This window comes from Rhincodon typus, chromosome 5 (assembly GCF_021869965.1).
Source record: "Rhincodon typus isolate 14 chromosome 5, sRhiTyp1.1, whole genome shotgun sequence".
NCBI lineage: Eukaryota > Metazoa > Chordata > Chondrichthyes > Orectolobiformes > Rhincodontidae > Rhincodon > Rhincodon typus.
The window spans coordinates 71,311,601-71,327,380 of NC_063336.1; the positions used below are offsets into that span (position 1 = coordinate 71,311,601).

A 15,780-nucleotide genomic window follows, 5' to 3' on the forward strand; every position below is an offset into this window, starting at 1 on the left:
GGGGGGGGAAGGAAGCTCAAAGGAGATGTGAAGGGCACATTTTTAATGCAGAGAATGGGAGGAGTCTGGAACACACTGCCAGGGGTGGTCGTGGAGGCAGATACGATAGGAGTGTTTAGAGAACTTTTAGATGAGCACATAAGTATGCAGGGAATGAAGGGATATGGACCAAGGGCAGGCAGAAGGGATTATTTTAATTTGGCGTCATGTTTGGTACAACATCATGGACTGAAGGGCCCATTCCTGTGCTGTACAGTTCTATATTCTGTGTTCCCTACCTCTGAGCCAAGAGACCTGGGTTCAAATCCCACCTGCTCTAGACATGTTCATAACATGTATGAACAGGTTTATCAAAAAAAATTCAACACCTCTTTTTTGAAAAAGCATGCATGTTTGGTCCTCAGCTTCCTTAAGATGTCAGAAGGAGTCCCACAATTCCAAGAGAAAAATTGGTCCAGAAACCATAATTTGCTAGAACATAAACAAATCACCATCAACTAATCAAAGGGAAATGAGTAGAAGTTTTCATTGGATTTCCTAGACTCATGGTGGAACACAAAAAGAAGAAAGGAATCAATTGAGATTACCTGCAATAACATAAAAGAAATGTTTCAAATGGCCAAGTAGAAACAGTGGCTAGCAGGTCAAGAAAGGCTTAATCAAACTGAATAAGAACAAAGAGTGACAAAGACTGCCCTGCCACTACCAGTATTGTGTTGAAGGAAGGCAAGAACAGAATGACAAGATGCAACCCTATATCTGTGACTCTATATGCTGATAGATCAAAAGATAAAAGTCATCAACATTTTCCAGAAGAAACAAGTACCGGTAACAAGAATGTACATAGATCATAGAACATAGAACATAGAACATTACAGTACAGGCCCTTCGGCCCTCAATGTTGCGCCGACCTGTGAAACCCATCTGAAGCCCATCTAACCTAAACTATTCCATTATCATCCATATGTTTATGCAATGACCATTTAAATGCCCTTAAAGTTGGCGAGTCTACTACCTTTGCAGGCAGGGCATTCCACGCCCTTACTACTCTCTGAGTAAAGAACCTACCTCTGACATCTGTCCTATACCTATCACTCCTCAATTTAAAGCTATGTCCCCTCGTGCTAGCCACCACCATCCGAGGAAAAAGACTCCCACTGTCCACCCTATCTAATCCTCTGATCATCTTGAATGTCTCTATTAAGTCACATCTTAACCTTCTTCTGTCTAACGAAAACAGCCTCAAGTCCCTCAGCCTTTCCTCATAAAGACTTTCGCTCCATACCAGGCAACATTCTGGTAAATCTCCTCTGCACCCTTTCCAATGCTTCCACATCCTTGCTATAATGCGGTGACCAGAACTGTACGCAATACTCCAAGTGCAGCCGCACCAGAGTTTTGTACAGCTGCAACATGACTTTATGGCTCCGAAACTCAATCCCTCTACCAATAAAACCTAACACACCGTACGCCTTCTTAACAACCCTATCAACCTGGGTGGCAACTTTCAGGGATACAACCTGGGTGGCAACTTTCAGGGATGAGCTCAGAACCAAGTCTTTAAATGAAGGTACCTAGACAGCACAAAAGCTTGCTGAACAAATGAACCTAGCAGAACAGTCAATGCCGGTGACAAGGTTGAGTGAGCAGCAATCTATCAGTAACATGATTGAGAATCTGAGAAGCCTAATTTTACCCATAAAACATCCACAGACAGTGTCTGAAATTATCCATTTGATCAACTTGTTGGGGGAGATAAGCTGCATACAGTTCCATGTGACCTAGGCCAATGTCTACAGATTCAGCACATGGTCAGAAAGAAGAAATTGCCTGGTCTAACCATCCAAGATACTGAAAAATATGGACTGCCTCTTCTATTTAGAAATAAATTGCCTGATCCAGAAATCCAGAGTCCTACAAGGAAGACAGTACTGTCTTCCATAAATGACATTTATGAGATTAAAGACCCCAGAGGATGCTATGGGGTACCTACCTGAGCCAGCTCTGTTAAGCAAATTCAGGGGATTAAGGGTCCTCCAGAAAAGGTAATGGACCAACAATGAGGTCTGCAAAGAACCATGTCCTCTGTGAAGACTATCCATGAGATAAAAGATTGTACAGGGAGAACTGTTCCACAGATCAGTACAAGAGTCAACAGTTCTTAAGCAGGAGATCTATCATTCTTCCAGGTCTGAAGAGACGGCATTCTGAGAAAGGTCTTAGATATCCAGAAAAAGTGCTTTGTAAATTTAGGGACTCAGTGGAGTTGGTGGGGGGTGGCGGAGTTGGAGGCTAGATGATAGGATTGTAACAAAAATGTATTAGCTATATCCATGATTGCATAATGACTTGACTATGGAGAAAAATCTTTGACACAGATGTTGTAGAAGACAATGATGTTGAGGGGGCTAATATTTATTTTATACTGGATCCACACACTTTACTAATATCTCACAAAATCTGATGGGCTAGTACGCTCTATGGTGGGACTTACATCTGAGAAAGGGTGGAAGTCTTGCTTTAAAACAATTAACCTTATTTCATCAGTAAGTTGTGGGCAGCCATCAGAATTGTGGGCAGGATTCCCATGACCTATTAGTTGGAATAGTGGCATGATGAAACCCCATAAACTCAGTCTATCTGTGACTCTACATGCTGCTTTGATGAAGTTCCCTGCTAATAATACATACTCAGTAAAATAACCAAGTTTTGGGGTCTCAGTTTGAATTGTTCCAGTTGGAAGGGTTGAAATTATCAAAACCGAACAGGAATGTTCCTCTAGCCTAGTTCTTCAAAAATGTACCGTATTCTGTGGATTTTAATGCTAAAGATTTCCATTTTCGATTTGGAAGTAAACATTTTAAAAACCTGAATCGATTCTGAAGAAGAAGCAGGAACCAAAGGTAACCTTTTGTTTTTTACTCACTCACTTATTTATAGGAGGAGCAGAACATCAGTGAGTCACAGTCCACACAAGGGTAACTCACCTGATACTACCCAACTTTATGTGACAGGCAGAAAATGTTTTTATCTTGTTGAAGATCAATGTTTTTGATAGTTCAACCTTACCAACATAGTGATATGGCAGTTTGTGGGAGGATGACATTACATTTCAATTATCAACAACAATGCCTCCCTGTATGTAAAACTATCAATGTGTTTAACTTCTGTGTACTAAGTGATACATTGAATCAATGCTGGAGTAACACATGACAGGTGCCCCGTTTGCTCCAGCCAACATTTACATCTTGGTATGAGGTCAGGCGATCCAACTGCCCTAAGCACTCTTGCAATGCCTGGAAGATTAAGGTGCAAAGCCATGTTTACAGGCAATAAATGAAGCTTTTAAAACCAGAGACAGCACACTGCCCTACTGAAGATTGAGGGTGCTTATTGCCGCAAAGAAACAGAATCTCACCTGGGCAAGAGCTGTGCTTACTCTACAATGCAAAGAACCAACACTGCGACTCCTGGTGGTAAACCAAACAAGACTTGTGTCAGTTGTGGTAAAGTGACCTATGCCCATGGAAAGAGTGGCATGGTTCGTGCAAAATTCATCAGCTACCCACCTGATAAAGCTATTGGACACAGGATTGATGTGATGCTGCACCCATCAAGGATCAAAAGCCTCTGAACAGAATTCCTGGCTCTATAAGTAAGGAAACCTGAGGAAAGGAGATTTCTGTACACCTTTTCCAGTTTAAACTGCTCCTGCTCACTGGTGCTTAATGTATCATTCATAGATGTATACATAAATTAACAATAAATAGTAAAATGATTTAAAAAGAAACACTTACACTAAGCTTTCTATGAAAACCGGAGATGGTCTGTGGAGAATTTTTGGATTCTGCTGGGATTTTACAGAATGCATGATTTACTGATTGGGCCCCATTGGAATTCTAATGAATCCAGTGAAGTCACGGCAGAGTGAAGAAGAATTCAGTGCAGGTGATTTAGGAGTTGCAAATCTCATCTTGTTAATCCCTGTTTAGAAGCTTCCATGTTATATACATTGTGGCCCATATGGGAGTAGACCCCTGTGACTTTGCTGAAGTCTTGCATTCTCTCTGTCCAGCCAAACATCAGCCTAAGCATTAAGGAGTGCTGCAGAGTTTGGCAAAACGGTGTCTATTGGCCACACATGCAGCAGATAGACTGCTATATTCCATCTGCAATGTGCCAGAAGCTGCAAAGTACATTGTACAACTTCAATATTGTGTTTTGCTCAGCAAGCATTTTTCTGTTGGGCCTCGGATCAGAAGTCCTGGCCTTTGTGGGTAAGGAAATCTGAGGAAAAGGGATTTTTGTTACACATTTTCCAGTTTTCATTGGTCCTGCTCACTGGTCCCTAACACCCTATGAAGTACCCTCAAACTGATATTTAATATCCCCACAAGTGATGCTTCTGTGTTGTGAGGGTATGATGCAGTAATGCATTGTCAGGTAAAGGGATTCTGTGAACTGCTCCGATGAAGGAGTCAGAAATTCTTCATGTGTTCTACCTGAGAATACATAAAGAGGCAATGGTCAAAAGAGGAGCTCACATGGCTGTCCAGAACAGGCAGCTGATAGACTATAGCAAGTGGTTCTTAGATTGTGTGGAATTATATCTACTCAGGACATGAGCTACTATCATCTGTTTTATACAGGGATATGTTCTCTAGTTTTACTATCTCAAACCTCCTAAGAACATAAATATTCCGTGCCCATTTCGTTGAACTAGTAAAATCAAGTATTTCCAAAGAGTCTCCTCCAGTTATAATTCTCTGCCTCTGATAATGTTCATCCTTCTCCTAATCTTGCTGCGGTTGCAATATTGTGCAAGTTAACTAATGCTGCCATACAATGTCGACTTCTACAGGACAGTGAAAGACCTCTAAAGAACATTATTTGTTTGCAATGAAGGAGAAATGTGTGGTGAAAGTATGGATATGGTGCACAGTTTAGATGATCTAAGTTAGAAAAGGGGCAGGAACCTAGTGAGGACAAGGTTCTCTAACATGGCTCAGCAGGTGAGATTTTCAAGGTGGTGAGATATCTGGGCACTCAATGCAAATGCTGTGCACTGTGCTACTCATGTTAAAGCTTGTGTCAGGCACTGCCATATATTTGCAGTTGCTCTCTGCAACAACTGGGGTTCTTATCAATCAAGATTCTGTACCATCAATGTCCAGCTGGTCTGCAAATACCATAACATGCAAATCTGTGCAAGATTCTCGTAGAGACAGCCTGATGATTTTACTTTCCACTAGTCATGTCTTCCAGAGATATTCACACCTCAAACCTGAATTGTTTTTGGGGACAAATGAGGTGGAAACAAGGGATGCCCTCTTAAGATGTGGCTCATGATACTGTATGGAGAGCTAACAGTAATTCTCAGAAACCAGAATGGTCAGAGTCTTCTGGAACCTATACATATTACATTGTACAGCAGTGGGGGCTGGAATTCTAGAAGGAAGTGCTGAATGCTCTGCCTCCTTGGAGGAAGACATTTAACAGGTGGAATGCAACTACAGTCATTGCTGCCAGGGAAAGCCAGGATAGTCTGGTTGAGTCAAACCACTTAAATTGGTACAGTGCAGCCCTTGACACACAAATTCCAAATTTTCTGAGCATTCCCAGCCCACAGCAAAGAGGTCTCACTGCTAACAATTCATCTATTTCACAGACACTCGATGCCTGTCTCTAGGTCTCATCCCTAGACTTTCAGAGTCAGGTTGCTCATTTTTCTGATGTGACTGCTTTTGACCATTGTCTTGTGGTGTTGAAGCCAGGAGGGCCCTGCCAAAGTTTGCCCACCTGTACTTCTGTAAGGGCAGAATCAGCCGTCAAGACAAGTCACAAAGTAAATATTTTGACTGGGTAGGAGGGAGTGTGGAAAACATGGCATCAGAAGTGTATTTGAGCAGATTCAAATTTCAGTGCACCCTTTCTCTATCTGGCCCCACATGACCTACATAATACCAACTTAGATGTGAAAAATGTTTTCTTGCAGCTCAGTGAGGTGCTGAACAGCTATGTTGAAGTTTTCCTCAACTTTGCTCAAGGTGGCATTTTAGTTTTCCAGTGCAAGTCGTCCATGACAGAGTGTTACAAATCAGCATATTCCAAGGTCCAGAATTACATTCTGAGGGACTCATTAAGGCATAGGCAGAGGTGCAATGGGGAAAAGTCATTGCCTGGGACCTTTCAGCCATACAATACACTAAAGGGCTGGAAAATGTAACACCCTTCTGGCAGTGCACTTCACAAATCATATACATTGTAAATCAATGCACAGACTATAAGTGACAGCTAGGGTTCACTTAGAGTAAAGACCTGAGACTTCATGCAAGAGATAGTTTCCTTTAATTTCTCTAATTGAGTATGTTGCAGCTGGAAATAGATACAGAATTGTTCTCTCTGTTGACAGCCACCAAAGCTTAACATTTGCATGCAGCAAAGCAGAGCTTGAAAGGTCATATGCTCTACAAGGACTCTCCACTGCTGTATCTGTCCCAATGCCCGCTTCTGTTTACATATGATGTATGCTCCATCATAGGACAACATATCTACTGTCTGGCACTTCCACCGGCAGTTGGAGGATTTGCACTCTGACTGTTTTCCTTTATGAAGTTTTTTTAATATCCTTCTCTAGCACCACCTTCTGAGGAATGCTTGAAAAACATAAACAAGTTGAAAGCTGTGGATAAGAACTAAACCTAAATCATTGTTGTGCATACTATCAGTTTTCATCACCTGGTGACATCAAGTTAACAGACATCAGTGATATATTCCATGTGACTGTTGCTGTTTTATTCTGTCACCATGTAGCTGAGAATCCCGTTTCTTCATCACCAATGGCCATACATGCTAGGACCCAGCTCATCCCAGCATTTTCTCCTCTGCAGTAGTAAAAGTGGAGATGGCTGGAGGACCATTTTTATTTTTCTGCTTTTTCTTGGTGTCCTGATGTCTCTTGGAGAAGGAAGAGGCCCGAGTGTGAAAAATACAATGTTTGAGAGGATGGAAAGACAGCACTTTGGGGGGAATCACTGTGAAGGATGTGCATGCTATTGCATTAAGATAAGGGTGAACATCAGTGCTAACGATTAAGATGGAGAAGTGAGGAGGTACCTCGAGAGAGAAAGAGAGAGAGATGAATGGGTGAAGCTGCCACATCTATGAGGAATGAGGTGCAGATGAAGGTTAGAGAAGAAAGAGTGAGGATGGTTAGAGTTAGAAGGACATTAAGGTAGAGTTCAACAAGTCAGGCCATTCATCATTTTCCTGCCCTGACTAGATCATTTCTTTTCATTCATTAAAGAGATGTGGACATTGTTGATAAGTAATTGAGAATGATTGACTATTTATTGTCAATTGCTAATTGCTCTTGAGAAGTTAAATCTCTTCCATCACCATATCAAAGAGTTTGGAACAACACTTCTACTGTTCACCCCTTCAGCCACTTTCAAGCTGCTGGTTTTCAGAGGCAGGCCTCTTCCTCCAATTCACAAGGAACAGAATCTGAAAGCCCAAAGCATCATGTCAGAAACTGTATTGCTGAAACATGGTGCTGCTGCGACAGTTCGTGTCTCTATTCCTGTAGCTTTGGGCTCTGTCCGAAGATTTTCACTATGCTTCAACTCTAATTTTTACATGGTTCCATAAAGTGCTCAGCTGGAATGGACTACAGATCATCATCAGACCCACATGCTTTGATTGCTGGGAAAACTTGGAAGTCTGGCACAAATGTAATGACTGGATTGAAAAGATAATGACAAACACACTGCTCAAACACCGTTTCTCTGATACACTGCCCCACTGTGATCCTACTCTTACACACTGATCCCACTGTGAGCAGGTCAGAACATTAAAATTCAGCTCATAATTTCACTATTCATATCTATAGACAGTAAGCATATTTATTTTGACCCGTTTGTGTTTGTTGGTAAAATATTACAACAATCAGCAGAATGTGTTCTTTGATCATTATGTTTCCCTTACATCCTTACTTTCCAAGTTCATGAGGGAAATGTGACATATTTTGTCAAGGTTCATCTGGAGCAGCTTTGCAATGGAGGAATCTGTGCTCTACAGGACATTCCCAGAGACAAATATGCCTGGAAATATCCTGAAGAGCACAGATTTCTCCATCGCAAAGCGTCAATAAAAGAAGTTCTTTGCTCTGTCTGAAATTTGCTGGTTTTCCAATGCAAGGAGTTGTCCTTGACAGCTTGTGGCAGATCAGCACATTCCACAGTGCAGAATTACATTCTGAGGAACATATTAAAGCATGGACAGAGGCATTATAGGGAAAGGTAATTGCCTGGTGCTTTTCAGCCATTCAATATACTGAGGGGCTGGAAAATGTAATACTCCTCTGATAGCATGCTTTACGTATCATGTACAATGTAAATCAAGGGTATTGAAAATGTAATGAAGCACCTCCAGGTGAAACACGTTGCATAGAGAAATTTGTACACATTGCACTTTCTGCAATTTTCAATTTGAAGTGCTTTTGCTTTCGGGCTGTATACCTGATTTGTATACCTGCAAAAAAAAGGGTGTTACAATCATATTGCATAGAGTGTATTTTATGGATGCAAGTTGAATGTTCCTGAAAACTTTTTTAATTCATTCATGGGATGAGGGCATCATTAGCTAGCTCAGCATTTATTGCCTATCCCTAATTGCCCAGAAGCCAGTTAAGAGTCAACCATGTAGGCCATAGCAGACAAGGAGGTCAGTTGCCTTCCCAACAGTTGGCATTGGATTCATGGTCATCATTAGACTCCTGACTTCAGATTTCAAATTGAATTCAAATTCTACCATTTGCCACAGCATGATTCATACCCAGATCCCCAGAGCATTATATGGATCTCTAGATTAACAGTCCAGCAATAATGCCACTAAGCAATTGCCTCCCTTGAATATTGTAATACTCAAGCTGAAATGCTTTGTGTATGTTTACAAAGTTTATGAATAATGTACATTTGGGAAAAACAACTTATTGGTTATCTATTAAAATGGTGCGTACACACGTAAATGACAAACTTTAGCATAATGGAAACACAGCAATGGTTTAGGGAGAGTGTACTGTTGTTGCGCAATGTTTTTAAACATTCCAAGCCAGCGAAAAAAAAAAACTTGTAAATGAATGCTCCAAAATTGCAATAAAGAGAAAGCAGCAACCAACTGCTGGATGGAAAGCAGGGATGTGTCTGGTACATCTCACTGTTTGAGTTAACCTTCTTAAGAATCACTTATAAAGCTATAATGCCTGTCACAGCCACTGGCCGAAACAAAAAGAGTATTTACACTACAGTATGTTGTTCACTCTAGTCCTCATATTCTGCACTGTTTCAATGATGCCAGGTTCGTTGGATTTAATTATCTCCTTGCCTCTTCAGGGTGGCCTCCAGGATCTCTGCTTCCTTCCCAAACATTCCTCATCCACTATTCACCTCTATCTGGCTGAACTTGTTCTCATCCCGATTAGCTGGACTTTGAACTCTGTATACTTTCTCTATATAAACATATTTTTATCAACTTTAATGAAAACAGAAAATGCTAGTGAAATTCAGCAGATCTGGCAGCATCTGTGGAGAGAGAAACAGAGTTAATGTTTTAGGTCCAATGACTGTACTTTGAAACTCTTCAGTTCCCATTCATCCCTCATTTTGTTTGATTCAGTTCCAATTGTATTTCAGATTTTCATCATTTGTGACTTGTTTACCATTTTAACCAAATTATCTTAAGTGATAGCAAAGTGTGAAGCAGCAGCATGTGCGCTGGAAGGAAGCTTGCTTTGAGAACAGCTGGTGCTCACAAACCTAATACTCTTGTCATCTGTATAAAAGAGAGTTTCTGCATTGGCACACACCCAAAAACTTCAAAAAAGACATGATTCTTACCTTTTAGTATTGCCTACTTCATTTTTGACACTTTCTGGATATCCATAAGCTCATAAGACATAAGCCCAGATTCAAAACAACCTAAAATATGCTAAATAAAAATATTTTTCTGTTCATTCCACATACTAAATGGTGCCCTACTTCTTCCTCTCTCCTCTTTCCTTATTCTTCATGAGGAAGGGCATGCAAGTAACTGTTAACTGGCCTTCTGTCTTCACATTTTAATGATCTTATTATGAACTTGCAGCAATTCCTGTTTCTATTAGAGAACAGAAAGCTGTAGAATAGGTTTGGAGAAATTTAAACCAAATATTTAAAAGTAAAAATGGGATAACTTTTGAGAAATTCAGAGATGTACTATACTACAGATGTACCATACTCCACACTGTAAAGAATTTAGTTTTGCATTTTGATTGTTAGGTTATCCTCATTGCCCCACACAATTCACTACATGCCCCTGACATCATGCCTTCATACTCCTGCCAATGGAAGCAGTGCTGGAGGATTTAAATTCTTACTTGAACTTTCTCTCTTTTTGTGGCAGAACGTCACTTCTCAACAAATTGGATTAAGTGAATAACTTGCCACATGGGGGAACTGTAGAACTTACTTGTTAAAATGTGCCCGCTATTGCAAGCTTTCATTATGCAGAATTGTTCAGCTGAATCATAATTGATGCTTTCTTCACAGATCCCAAATGGGCAAATGCCATTTCTAAAATGGCAGCAATGCTCTGATAGCTATGATTAATAATTAAATCTGGCCAAATATGGTAACATTTTCATTGGATGTGGATATTTATGAATGTTCAGAAAATTAAAAATAAAACTGCAATCAGTATCTCATGATATGTTTATTAGATTTAAAACATAATAATTCATTCAGTATTGGATCAGTCAGTTCAGATCAGTTAAATTTTCTCAATTCAATAGAAGATGATGCAGACATTTGAAATGAGAAGGCATATAACAACCAAACAGAAAAAAAAGCGAAGCAATCACTGGGATTTAGATATATCTCTTGCAAACTCTTAACAAGCACAAACATTTCAGCCTAATGTTTGGAAAACAAGCAGTCCAAATAGCAAGCAACTTTATATCTTATTTTACAAGTGTTGCAACAATTACTTCAAGCCAATATAAATATGCTGGTCATCATTTATGAAAAAGCATGACGACTGTATTTTACTACCCTGAGGATATTTTCATGCCCAGAGATATTTGTAAATAATACTGTTGTTATTTTTAAAAAAGTACACGTCTATTTGTTTGCTCTAGGAGCTACTGTAGCTATTGTAATAGGCTGCAGTAGCATCCGCTAATACAGATATAAGGCTCCTCTCTGAATTTGTGCCTCCTGGTGAACAGATGTCAGGTAGATGTGAATTAATTCCTGCTTGATTTAGATGACTAGAGGTGTTCAAATACTGATCAAACTCATTTCGGTCCACTTCTCCTAAAAGCTCAGCTTGGGTGATATGTTCCAGATTATCTAGGTGATGGTGGTCATGGGGAGGAGAAAGATGAACTGATGTGCTCAAGTTCATGGACTGGGGAGCAGACTGCTGGATCTGGTTATAATAAGAAGGCGGTGGAGGTTGGCTGGCTGCAGAGTGCATCATGGTAGATCTATTCTGTGGAACTGAAATCTGACTGAGGTGTCCACATTGGATAGGGCTTTGTCTGTAGTCTGAATGATACATTACTCCATTCATCTGAGGAGGAGAATCTTCTGTACACTGAGGTGGAAAGAAACTGTGATCAGCATCAATCACATCTAAAGGGGACATCTCAGGAGTGGGTAGCCCATAATTGTCCAAGCTGTTGTTTGTTGTCTGTGTTTCCCTGAATCTGCTGATTGCAGGAAGTCTTGAGGCTGGTGGATAGCCTTTATCCTCTTCCTCCTCCAGAGGTCCCCTGCACATTCTTCCACTGCGGACAGGAGGCTGATCATGGGGGAAGCTGGTGAGCAGGAAGCTTGGATCTACACGTTTGCAGAGACGTTTGATCTGTTTTTTCCTCCGAGGCCTGTATTTGTAATTGGGATGATCTTGCATATGCTGGACTCGTAATCTTTCAGCTTCTTCTACAAAAGGCCTCTTCTGTGAAGGAGTGAGAGCTTTCCATGATTTACCTAAAATATATCCCATGAATTCAGTCAGAAGTTGCAAAAACATATTCATCCATAAAAAATTATTAAACATCATCAATTTATAGCTTCACTCACTCCATTATGAATATTTTTATAGGATAAAATTCATAAGCTATTGTTCTTTACCACTTCTGAAATAGTAAAAATGTTTTTGCTCTTCAGTGCTATGACTATAAGGTAATTAAACCTCAATAGCAGCAGTGTAGTCTTATTAAACAAAATAGGGACTAAAATCAGATTAATAAGTCATCATGCTGACTTAGATATTAGCCTGCACTCTGAGTCAGGATTTACAGCCATATTTCCTTTCACAAACCTGATAGTGCTGCTCCATTATGTTACTAAACAAGTGCCAGGTAGTTTTCAAGAGATCATGTGCTAGCTTGCATTTTGAACACACCTGTCTCCATTGTCAGTTGGGCTTAGACTTGAGAAATGAATTGTATAAACATAAATGGGAAAGCATCATTTTAGCATTAACAGAATTTGATTAGTTTCTTTATCTAGTCTCAATAGAGATATGAACAACAACTGAGGCTTCATTAGTGCAATATTTTGACTTTTCATATTAAGTTTTTGAAAATTATTTTTCATTTCTTTGGTTGTAAAATGTTTAGTGAATATTCTCGTAAACAAGCGTCGCTTAACATTTTTTTCAGTTTAATTGATATTTCAAGAAAGTTTTACTTTTCATGCATACAACGCATGTTCATGGTTCTAATTATTGCATATATCAACTGTTTGAATTTATATTTTTATTGACCCTACATAATTCTAAACTTAACCTTACTAATTTAGTGAAGCTGCCAGAAAGTCTGTTAATTTTAAAACACCAACTTCTACTTAAGCAAACAAAATCCAAGATATATGTTACCATAGAATTCCAAGCCACACCTTTATTTTTGTTTGTTTCATTTTTTCTATTGCCTGGTCATCCACAATGATGACAGTTTCTTTGCTGCCTAAGTAAAAGATATCGTGACATCTGTCCTGTGTCCACCAATATAATTCATATCTCTGTTTTCCCATCATGTTCCAAATAGGAATTGTCCAAAGAATCTGGCATGTAAATGCACTGGCAAATGAGGCATACAAGACCTTCTGAGATTTGCTCCTTGAACTGTGCTGACCAAGTTGATCTCATGAGTATGATGAGTGTCAGCACTTCCAGGAGAGGAAGAAGAAAAATATACTCTTGTCTGATTGCAATTCAGTTGACCAAGCAAGAAAATCAGCCTGTGTGGCTGTCAGATGATGATGCTTTTAGCTCAACAATAATTCCCTCAGTTGACAAGTAGCCTGTTGCGACTAACTGCCTAGGTTAAAAGGCCAAACAGTGAGATACTGTGAGATAAATGTCTGATTACATACAGGCTTATTTTCCTCGGGTTTGAAGTGTGAAAAGAAAACACTTAAAATCTGTAGTAAGAGGAAATAGACCAATATATCTATTTCTATCATCATTTTTACCCTTCTTCCAATTTTCAAGGAACTGAACAGCTATTGAAGGTCAAGCATGATAACTGAATTCTGAATTTCCACTCAGAATGCAACAGTACTCTGCCACATGGTCCTAAGCCCTTGCTCCGGTAACCATGTTACATAATTCTATGGACTTTCTTAAATGGGTTTTGTTTAAATTTGAGGAAAATGTGCACTCTATGTAAGAATAACAAAAATTCGACTCAGGTTTTCATTAGCACACTCAGCTAACCAAATGATGAAATATTTAAAAGAAGCAAAAAACTTTCTTGCATTAATTTAATTAATACTTATTATTAGATTGATTAAAGGCAGCCTGACTCCTGTTGGCAATCCTAACCTCATTTGACTGTAGCTGATGGTTTTCACCATCAAATTAATGAGTTTACAGATGGCAAAATCGCCGATGACTGTTTTTGTTTTGGGGCTAGAATTTTCGGATCTCAACCTGCATTGTGCCAGTACATGTTGGCAAGCATCGCCAAGATGCAAGGTTTCCATCCATTTATTGATGACAGGTGGGTTCCTGATGCTGGAGTGCCAATTTGGGACCTTCCAGCAATAACCATCTGACAACCCCATCATCCTAATGATGGATGTGCCCTTTGAAGAGAAGTTTTAAAATGTTAACATTAAAAGTGCCAGACTGTCATTATGGAGTGTCATATTCTCCACTGTATTGTCAGTGGGCATAGTTGTGCCCCACAGCTTGGCAGGTGCAGGGGTTACAGCACAGAATGGTGCCTAGCTTGAATTATTAATTGCAGAAGCAACTGGATTCTTGCAATTCTTTCTCTCAACTTGGTTGAGTTTAGACTTCGTATAATTTTTTATAGTGGGCTAAATGCTATGCTCCCATTTCATGGATTTCATAAAATTGACAATTTCAGAATAAACTTACACAAAAATGGAAAATGTTGGGAATAGTAGATAAGTCAACAGGTGTGAAAAGAATAAATGGATTAAGGTTTAAGTTTTGGACCTCAAATTGGTGAATGGTCCACTCCACCCCAATCTCTGAAAACTTTAACTCATCATCAAATGTTAAGTCATTTGCCTTATACACAGCTGCTGACTTTTGATGAGATTCTAGCACTTTTTCTGCTTCTATTTTAGATTTCCAAAATCTGCAGTTGTTTTTGAGAAGGTTTATTTTCAGAGTAATCTCACAGGAAATTGCTAAGCTGCCATTGGATTGTTTCTGATACCTGCTGACCATGGCCATTAATGCACTATTAATTTAGTACAGCTAAATGTGGAAAAGTAGAGATTCCAGCTATATCTGGACAAATTTCAATAATTCCACTTTGCTCATGGGAACAAACAAAGGCGAAAGTGACATAAAACCACCTGAGTCACACAGTTAGTCTCAAATAACGTATAATGACATTTAGGGCTGCATTTTGCACTAACTTGCTAACTTGCCTGTGCAATGAAAAAGCAGGGCCAGGAGAAAGACTATGTTTCCCAAAGCCCATGCTGACCTCACTACAGTACTGCTAATTTGATTCAAACTATATTATTGTAGTTTACCTGATACAATATTGACACTTCTCCTGGAATTAAGTACAAGATAATGTAGCTGTTGTCTTAGCAGACCATAGGGCTGCTCTCTCAGAGAGACAACAGGTGGTGGTTTAACCTGAGAGTCATATGTCACATGAGGGGAGAGATTAAGAAGGAGAACCCTTCATGGTAACCTTAGCCATTGTAGAGTTGAACACACAGTGTTGGTATTGCTCTGCATTGCAAGCCAGCCATCCAGGAAACTGAGCTGAACCCATCCCTGGAATTAAGTATAATAATCTGTCAAATTATATGTCCAGATCAATTGGTTTAAAGGATTAGTGAATCACCTTTGAAGGTTTGAGCTGATATCATCAATGCAGGAAAGAGATATCATGCTTGATAATAAGCATTGACTCGTATTAAATACTGGTAAGTCATTTTACCACATTCCAAAATCTCTTTTCATGAATATACCAGAACGAGGCACTGATCACGGCTGGTCTTTTAAAATATAGTACATGCAGCTGATCAATCTTTTTGTTTAATTTTGTGAAATATCATTCTGAAACCCAAAGCTTTCCTAGGCCTTGTTAAATTGCACAATGCATCCCATGACGTTTTTATTGATAGCATGGGAAAAATGTTTGTTGACTGAAGGAGTGAAAATATTATAAATGCAGCAGAGTTGGTGCCGGTGCCGATCCCTTCACCATTCATCAATATGGGTTTTTCCTCGATTTGT

General features: G+C 39.5%; 2 protein-coding genes across 2 annotated transcripts; one reads left to right on the forward strand and one right to left on the reverse strand.

Moving 5' to 3' along the window:
- Positions 1–3,292: 3,292 nt before the first annotated feature.
- LOC125483151 (60S ribosomal protein L35a-like) lies at positions 3,293–3,634 on the forward strand. Its single transcript, XM_048597060.1, is given in 1 exon segment — positions 3,293–3,634. A coding segment is annotated over 1 exon segment (342 nt).
- Positions 3,635–10,781: 7,147 nt separating this feature from the next.
- On the reverse strand, positions 10,782–12,072 carry LOC125483152 (transcription factor Sox-7-like). Its single transcript, XM_048597061.1, has one exon. The coding sequence runs from the start codon at positions 12,070–12,072 to the stop codon at positions 11,170–11,172; it is 903 nt and encodes a 300-aa protein (XP_048453018.1). The 3' UTR covers positions 10,782–11,169.
- Positions 12,073–15,780: the final 3,708 nt, after the last annotated feature.